At 39.2% G+C, this 9333-nt stretch overlaps 1 protein-coding gene across 1 annotated transcript; it reads left to right on the top strand.

Annotated features, from left to right (window-relative positions):
• Positions 1 to 489: 489 nt before the first annotated feature.
• LOC149851489 (zinc finger protein CONSTANS-LIKE 14-like) lies at positions 490 to 6959 on the top strand. The gene is made up of 6 exons (XM_090015228.1): positions 490 to 1363; positions 1673 to 1996; positions 3430 to 3663; positions 5949 to 6226; positions 6330 to 6432; positions 6695 to 6959. Exons 1-6 carry the CDS (start codon positions 860 to 862, stop codon positions 6818 to 6820), a joined length of 1569 nt encoding a protein of 522 aa, XP_089871354.1. The 5' UTR covers positions 490 to 859; the 3' UTR covers positions 6821 to 6959.
• The last annotated feature ends 2374 nt before the right edge of the window (positions 6960 to 9333 follow it).

Below are 9333 nucleotides of genomic sequence, written 5' to 3'. Positions count from 1 at the left end.
TCTTATTATTTATCACCATACCCGGACCCTATAGGGTTTTGTTCGAGTTGGGTCCGGGTCATGTATAAAATTTTACAAACTATACACAGGTTCATGTATTAATCGGACCTTCGAGTCCGGATCCAAAGCTTAATCGGATCTTATTATTTATCACCATACCCGGACCCTATAAAGTAAAATTCGGATCGGGTCAGGATAAACACGATCCTGTGACACCCGTAATCCTACGTACAGAAAATTAGCCGTAGGGGTCTAGCGGGGGAAGCTACCGCGGCGGAGGGATCTCGGAGATAAAAGCGTAAAGATATTTTCTCCGGGCTGGCGTGGGCCCCGCATCTTAAAACCCCCAATTTCTCTTCTCTCTGAAATAATAAAATAAAAATAAAAATAAAAATAAATAAATCCCGAAGAAATTCCGGTTGGAGGGAAAGAGGGAAAAAGTATAAATAGCGACTCGAATTTCCTACAATTCGATCCCACGACCTCCCTCTCTCTCTCTCTTTCTTATTCTGGAAAAGAATGGTGGCAAAGAAGTGGAGCGCGGGAAGTAATCTCTCTGGTTAGGGTTTAGGGATTCCTCTTTCGGAAAGCCGCCGGAATTTGGGGTTTTACTTTTGGCGGATCTTTTCCAGAAACGGAAGTCCCTTCGAATCTCCGGCGATCGATCTGAAGAAGACAGATTCTTCTTTTTCTTCATCATCTCTGGATTTTGTGTTGTCTCTTTCTATGCTTAGCGTTTTCCTCCTCCTCATCTTGTTCTTCTGATTGTTCGTTGGGATCGCGATGATCTCTTGCTAGGGTTAGGGTCTCGTTCTCTTGTGTTGCATTCTCGTCTAGTTTTTTTTTTATCCCGTGAGAAATGGAGCCCCCCAAAGCGGTCTGCTACCACTGCAACGAGGAGGGCGCCGTGCTCTTCTGCCGCGCCGACGCCGCGAAGCTCTGCTTGATTTGCGACCGCCATGTCCACTCGGCGAACGCGCTCTCCAGGAAGCACTCGCGGTCGCAGCTCTGCCACAACTGCGGCTTGCAGCCGGCGTCCACGAGATGCGCTGCCGATAGCTTGGTGCTCTGCAAGGACTGCGATTGGGACGTCCACGGGAGCTGCGCCGCGTTGGTCCACCATCTTCGGCAGCCGGTCGAGGGCTTCTCGGACTGCCCGTCGGCTCGGGATCTCGCTTCGGCTTGGGGGTTCGATCTCTCAGACAAGTCGCTCCTTCTGCTCTCGGAAGGAGAGTCGCGTGTGAGGCCAGAAGATTTGGATTGGTTTGGTGCCAATTTGATCAACAATACTGATAATCCGCTCGATTTCTTTGGTCGCCATGACGTGATCGTCCCTTCTGCTGGATTCTGCTCTCTCTCGAAGGTATTGATGTTCTTGTTTTAAACTTTACTGCAAGAAATTATGTTAATTATTATCAAATCTTAAGTTCTGTTGAGGTAATCGGGTTCAGAATTGTGGGTGCTGTGTATTTCAATTTGTCGAAAATTTATTGCTGTATGCGTCGATTTTGTTGTTCACACTGTTAAGGATATGAATTTCCGGTATGGAGTTTTATTTTTTGTGCAATTCAGAATACGAATTGCTGGTATGGGTTTTGGTTTCTTTTATTTATCAGAAATTTTGTAGTTATAGCGAGGCTTATATTCTTGTTCTTTTTTCTCTGGAATTTAGGACCATAATTTGAACTGTGGGAAGAGGAAGCAAGTGATATTTCACCAACTTTTAGAACTGCTCAAGAGAGAAATGGTGGAGAAAATTTTTGAACCTGTTGGGGATCCGAGTCCGGCAACCCCTAGCCAGAATATCCCAACAGAAAATCTCCAAGTGCCAGATTCTTGCAATGCTCAGATGCAAGAGTACATGGTTGATGCCGATCAGCAGGCGCCTTATATGGCAACAATGATGTTTCCTGCAGAAGATCGTAAATTTGGAGCGAATTCTCTCCTTGAAGAAGAAACTATGTGGGACGGTGGTGCTTCAGATCAATCTAATCAGGTTCTTCTCACCTCCTATGTGGTTGTTTTTTCATGATTTGGTGTTTCAATACAAATTGACTCTCAAGATTCTATATTAATGTTTACATATTTTTCTTTTCCCTTTTCTTTTAGGTCAGATGATATGAACTTTAAAGATCGTTCTTCTTATTTAGTTTTTTTTTTATATTTTTTTTTTACTTTTTAAATTTGTAGGGTTATGTTTGCCATGGCTAGTGGAGATAGAAGCGTCACATTCAACTTTGAATTATTGAAATGCATGCTATGAATTGATTTCACAAATTATATTTTATTTATGGATGAAGTTCCCTCTTTCATTTTTTTCAAGAAAAAATGGTGCAGTGAAGCAATACGTTGTTAACTGTGCTGTTAAAAAGATGGAAGTGAATATTAGAGCAATGAACTAAGACTTATGATTTTTAGGATGTTATTAGCTCCTGTCGAGGGTGTGATGCCTAAGACTGCATCTATTTCGGTTTAATTGGAATTACTTGTTCTATCCCAGACAGGCTGGTTGTGGTGGCTAGACCACGTCGGCTCAATGGGATTCTCTTGGTTGCCTTCAGTTGGAAACCATGCTCTAAAAGCAAGCCTGTTGGTAGGTATGTGTGGGTAGCATGATTCTCAGCGAGTGTGGTATATCAGGATGGTCATGCCCCAACATCCACTGTGCCAGGTTCTCCATCGCTAAAAGAGATGCTAAAATGGAAGTCCTTGTTATTCTTCCTGTGGTTGCTTCTTCTTGATTGTTATTCATCCGATTGACCATCTTCTATGTATGGTATCACTAAATTGTTGCCAGAGTTGAATGGTAAAACATGGTAGTTGCTCTTCAGGATTATTTATTTTTTATGGTCTTTTTTTTCCGATAGGCAGCTGGGGATAACCGATAACCCCATGGGATTCAAACCCGAGACCCGTCAGTTATGATAGTGTGACCCAGCTGTCAAGCTATCTCATTTGACCCATTTTTTTATGAAAAGCATAGTTGGCAAACCCGGCGAGTCGACCCGGATCGGACCCCAACTGGGTCACGATTCAGGACTGCTGATGATTCCCATTAAATAAATTTTTTATCATGTATTTTATTATTTTAATGCATAATTCTTATATAAAGTCACTTGTTACAAAGAATCTAATATTGTTCAATGAAAAAGTTAATAATCATGCATAATTATATGATTTTGCAACTTATCTATTGCCGTATTAGTTTGAAGTTTAGTTATTTCCATGTCTTATTCATGTGCTTACACTAAAATATAGAGTCCTGATTCGTTTGAGTCACTGAGCCAACTCGGTGACCCAGTAGGGGTCCGATCCGAGCCCAACTCACGAGTTTGCCAACTATGATGAAAAGTTGCCTATCCAGTAATTAGCTGTATATTGCTTCTTTATGTGTTCAATTTATCCAATTTCTCTTCTATATCCTTGCAGGATCAGATTTGGGATTTCGAGTATAGAAGATGCAGGAACAATGGAGAGTGTGCGACAACAGAAATTGGATATGGTGCATGTGACACAAGGTTTACGATCAAGAGCTTTAGGGGACTAGCTAGAGGAACATCCTTGGATACATCAAGTGTTCTGGAGGACATGTGTGACTTAAATTGCCATTCCACAGACAATGTTTTGTCTTCCTCTGACGTTCAAAAGATTCCTTTGCAAAACGTATGTTACTGTTTTCCTGAACTGCTGATTAATATTCCACTATAAAATTGATTGGCATTTTCTTATTATCAATTAGCATTATGCAACTTATTCTGTTGATTAAAGAGAGTAAATTTAAGGAGCATAGTACTTTTAATATGGGCTTTACTCGTCCTTGTTTTTTTTTCCTTCTTTTGTTTACACGTTTTTAGCTTTATTTAGTGTTTTTCTTAATAATTTTCTCTTATGTTTGAAGCTGGGATTTTATAAGGTAAATAAAAAGAGTCAATCTATCATAGTTTTCTTAGATTTTGAACTTTAGTTAAGCATTGTTCACTGATTTCACAGACCTTGTGGTTCTCAAAAAAGAATGAAGTGAACTTTCCATGTGTGGTATCATATTTTTAGTTGGATTTCTGCTCTCATTTCTTGTCAAGATCTATGGAAAATCTGGGAAGCGTATGTATAATCCAAATGGTAAAGCATAAGCTGCATGAACACTATTCTTGCTTATTAAAAGGAAGATACTACTCACAGCAATCAATAAATGATAGTATAATGAACTACGGAGGACGTAAGTTTTGGCTCTTCATGCAGCTCCCCAGGGGTGATGTGGGTAAGCAATCATATTCAAAATAATTTAATTATATTATACAATAGAACTTTTGAAGAGATAACGAAATTGAAGAGTTCCCTTTTCGGCATATGCTACTTCTCTAGTGGTTGGGCCTAGGGTAAGGATAAAGAAGTTAATGCTTCCTCCAGTGGTACGGCTTTTTAAGGTTCAGTTGTGGGCTTTGTGCACTGAAAAAAACATTATTTGGTAGGAGCTATTTCAAGGATATAAGCTTCTATTGGCAGTTAAGATTCTCATTTTTCTTCAAAGATAAATGTGTTCCTCTTTTTCGTCATAAAGAGCTTGGCATATGCTACAATCATTCAGGAAATCCTTCCATGGAAGATGTTGGGAGCAACACCAGACATCATTGTGTCAAAGCTCAAGATGGGACGTGGAAGAAGAGCACTTTAGTCTATTAGCTACCTGGGGTTTTCCTATAATGATAGTAACTGACACATGTTTCTTGTGGTTTAAAACATATTCTCCAGCTAATCCCATGACCATGCTTTCTGTAACTTTGGCTACGCAAGGATGGTTTACACCAAGGTAATTAGTTCGTTTATTGCAATATCCTAGTCATGTTCACAGGTCTGCACCATTGCAAAGATCAGCATAATGAATCTAAGCAAAACCAATTGAAAGGAAGATGCAGAATTTACAAATCCAGCTTTGACAAGATCTACGATGTCAAGAAATCCTCAATTTGGAACTGGTTCAACAAAATCATTCAAAAGTGTTTAACCACTGATCCCAAATAGGCTCATATTGAACCTCAGGAAACCAGTTTGTCACTTTGTGCACATAGTACTTAAAATGTTTATAACAATCTTAGAGAACCCCTAATCCTTGAATTATCAGTCATTTAGACCATGTCTTGTAAGTTCCAAATATATGATTGGGTACCAAAATAGAAAAGAGAAAAAATATTCAAGTGAAATGATTAATTGAATTCCCAACTCTAAACTCTGTGTTGGTGGGCAAGATTCAATGCCAAAATCAAATTTAATTCATCCTTTCTGATCCTGAGAAATGAGTGTTTGTGCATAGACCACTTGCATTTAATTATTGACTATAAATTAAAAAAAGAAAGTATACTACAAAAAGGCAATCTTCATAAATTCAGAAAGTAAAGTGAACTGCAAAAGAAAATCTGCAATTATATGATGGTGCATTTTGAAGCGATCTGAACCCTGAGATAAAGTTTTGATGCTAGTAGTTTTGAATCATTGATGTGCATATTTTGGATTATTGAAAACTGGTGTTAAATCTGTTATTTAATGTCCAGTGAAGTTGATGTGTGTGTGTGAGTTCATGCACATGCATTTATATCTATATTTGTATGACTAGAATTAGGTGATTCTTAGAGTGGGATATATATATTTGTTTTCCTTCTAAAAAAAATTATGACCAACAATTTTACGAGTATCCTTGATGACATCAAAGAGAATGAAATATTGCAACATTAAGGCAATATTGTATATCCCATTATCTTGGGTGTCGGGTCTCGTGTAGAGATCTTATAATGATTTGTGATGCACCTTGGATGAAGCTCTCATTTGGCAGAATTAGTTGATGCCCTGTTAAGGATGAGTAGTGACTGTTTCTTCGTATTTTTTCATGTGTTAGCTGGTGAATGCTTATTCTCGTTTTGTGCATCTAATCATGCATGTGTATGTGTCTCCAACAGGCTGATATGACTGGGTTTGGCATGAAATGGCAACCTACCGCAAGTGGCAAACAAAGCCAGCAACGATCTGAGGGTAGCCTGTTACCCTCTGTAGGATCTTCTGATGCCACTTTTTCCCAACCAAGTCTAAGTAGTAATCACACCAAAGAAGGATGCACGGGTGAGCAAGGCATCCTAGGTAAAGGAGAAATGTTAAAAACAGAGGTTGATAATGAGCTATTGGCTCAGAACAGGGGCAATGCCATGTTGCGTTACAAGGAAAAGAAAAAAACAAGAAGGCATGCTCTCTCTCTCTCTGCTTCATTCACACACACACATCATTCACCTCTTCTTTCACATATGCTTCCTGTCATCTAACTGGTAATCAGAATTGTTGAACAGGTATGATAAGCACATAAGATATGAATCCCGAAAGGCAAAGGCAGAGACGCGTAAACGTGTAAGGGGACGTTTTGCGAAGGCAAATGAAATCATGGATGTTCAGGTGAAACATTGAAACCGGTTGTGCAGCTTGTGTTTGATGGTTTTCAGAAACCTGTAAATATTGGTTCTGTTTTGGTGTAACTTGCATCTGCTAGGATCCAAAATCTTTTTCTTATTTCTTCCCTGGTTTGGAGGAGAATCCAAGTGGGTTGAAGTTGCTTTTCCAGGGTGTGGGAAATAGGTGGTTCATGTTTATGTTCCTAGGATCTGTTGTACTTATAGTAGGCCCAAGGAAATGATGAATGATTCTTTTGATTCTGTAGCTTCTTGCTTTTATGGTGTTAAAGCTTGGCAATCTTGGTACCTGTCATCAGAGTTTAAGTTGGTTGGATGGGTGTTCATCACTTGGAGATACAAACAGTAGCATAATAAGGGAAACTTGTCCCTGATTGTTACCAACTAATTATACTTCTGGTCCTCAGCCACTGTGGCATCGTAGTCACAAGAAACTCATGCCGTTTGGAGAACTCAACAACCTCTTTCTCACTTTATGCGACCTCAGATGTGTTTTCTCAGGATTACATCCTGATCATGTTTTTCAGAGAATCATGATTTCTCGAATAAAAAATTTTTGGTATATTGAGGATTGCTGATTTTTTGGCTATCAAAAATTCTTCTTACATTGGAACCATATGATCAAAAACTCGTTTTACACAGAACAAATTATATATACATCTGTAGGCTATTTTGCAAATTCTATTATTTGATTGGACTGTTTAAGCAAGGTACACATAGGTGCAAATGGAACCTCTTATGCATCTGACAATTTTCTGACTGATATATAAAGATGGTGAAAAACCATCAGTTCACAGTTGTTGAAGATGAATGGTTGTTTAAATTTTTTGGCAGATTTTGAATAACACGCCTAAAGCTTTGGGGATAATAAAAAAAATATCTAATTTTTATACTGTTAAAAAGCGCACCTAAATTTATGTTCTATTAATCAAAAACACATTTCATCAATTTAACTTGGGTTATCATTAACCCAGATTTACCCTTAAAACAAAATTTCTTAAAAAAAAAAAGATCAAGAACGCAGTTTTGGCGATGATAAAAATCACATCGGGTTTGGTTTGGGCCCAAGTAGAACCAGACCTGGACCTGATTTTGGGTATGGTATCGGGTCAGGACCCAAGTCTAATCATACCCACTATAAGAGAAACCATATCCAGTAAGAACTACATGAACCAGACCCGGGTCATACCTGGTAAAACAATATTTTTTATCATTTTTACATAAAAAAATTGTGGGTCTTAATCAGAACTCAGATCGGGCCCAGGTCTGGTATAAAAATTTCACAAACTATACCCTGGTCCATGTATTAATCGGACCTTTGGGTCCGGACCCAGGTCTTCATAGGGTCTTCTTATTTATCACCATACCCAGACCTTATAGGGTTTGGTAGGGGTTGGGTCCAAGTAAACATGACCTATTGACACCCAGACATAAATGGCTTAGGACCAAGGGAAAAAACAATGGTAGTTGGATGTTGTTCATCTATGAGATCTCTTGGTTGCCGTTCATCCAGTGTCGCTGCAGGGGAGGCATCCTGACAACCATTCATCTTGGCATTTCTCGAGGTGGGTGTGCTGCCCTTCTCGAGAAAGGTTGAGATGGATGGTCAGCAGTAATGTAGCTGCACGGTAAGCATGAAGCGCCGCTGCATAAAAAATGGCCAAAATGTTTGTTTCATTTTTAGGAAAGGAACCCTATGGACTATGGAGGGGCTGGGCCTTTTAAATGGAAAAGGGTATGAAACAAATGTCCCCTATAGCAGAGATCTATCATAACAATCAGTAAGCATCTGTGGTGATGTCACCGATCACCTTTCAGTTGCCCCACTGATTGCCACAATGAACGGTGGAGATGACAGCGTTGAATGATGGTGATGCCCTACATTGTGATAAAGCTTATGACCTGATTCATGAGCCTTTGATCCCACAATTCACTCTTCAAGACCATTTTGACTTGGATATAGTGATGTCAATGAATCAATTTTTTTCTGATATCAGATCAATTTGAATGCTGTTTAGTTGCATTTGGTAAGCCAAAACCATATCCAATTATAATCAGATTCCGATATGGTTTTGATTTTTTGTTATTGAATCTGACAGTATCCAAATTTGACCGATATCCGAATATGTTTACATGTAAAAAAATGGAACAGGTACGAGTTTTTCACCATCCAAATCCGAACATTAATCCAATTATTCGGAGATGGTACTATTGGCTACATCTGATCCAAATCAGAACCGTTTGCATATCTGAATTCCATTACTCAGATTTGGTGAAGAGAAATACATCCTTCTAGTTAATCTGCTTGAATTGTTGTGATTTTTATCAGGCTCCGAGTACATGCATTTTGGGTTTGATCAGAATAAATATCTAACTTGGTTCCGGTATGATTAAATCTTACTTCAAAACGGATCAGGCAACAAACAATATGTCCAACCTGCTACCGGCCTGCTTATATCAGCTGGTTGAAGAATTGGGTCAAGTCAAAAAAACACCAAGCAGGCTTAGGGGCGCTAGAAGGTGCTCATCAAATCTAGGTAACTGGTAGTCAGTCAGGTTTAGATGTCCAAACCCAGGCTATTCACATCCCTACAAGCTCAAATTATCCTTTCCTGGCTTGCAGCCAGGCCCATGTCAAATGGTCCTAAAACCTTTGGTCAAGAATCACCCAAACGGACTCATATGAACCTCTATCATGACAAAACCTGCTGAGCTTAGGCTGATCCCAATGGTCCTAGAACTTTGGCAAAGTAGGCATGGCAACATTGGCCAAGTTTAGATCACTAAGGGCACGCTTGGAAGTGAGAAAGATGTAGGAAAAAGTGATGCAAAATGAAAAATCCTTATGGATTTTTCGACAATTCCAAATGGAGAGAGATTTTTTCGC

The sequence above is a fragment of the Nuphar pumila genome, chromosome 1 (assembly GCF_984573655.1).
Source record: "Nuphar pumila chromosome 1, dmNupPumi1.hap1.1, whole genome shotgun sequence".
NCBI classification, from domain to species: domain Eukaryota; kingdom Viridiplantae; phylum Streptophyta; class Magnoliopsida; order Nymphaeales; family Nymphaeaceae; genus Nuphar; species Nuphar pumila.
This window is presented reverse-complemented; position numbering and strand designations above follow the sequence as displayed.

Coding starts and splice junctions, on each gene's coding strand:
- LOC149851489 (XM_090015228.1), top strand. CDS start 860: ATGGAGCCCCCCAAAGCGGTCTGCTACCACTGCAACGAGGAGGGCGCC. Junction 1,997..3,429: donor CTTCAGATCAATCTAATCAG/GTTCTTCTCACC, acceptor ATATCCTTGCAG/GATCAGATTTGGGATTTCGA. Junction 3,664..5,948: donor AAAAGATTCCTTTGCAAAAC/GTATGTTACTGT, acceptor TGTCTCCAACAG/GCTGATATGACTGGGTTTGG.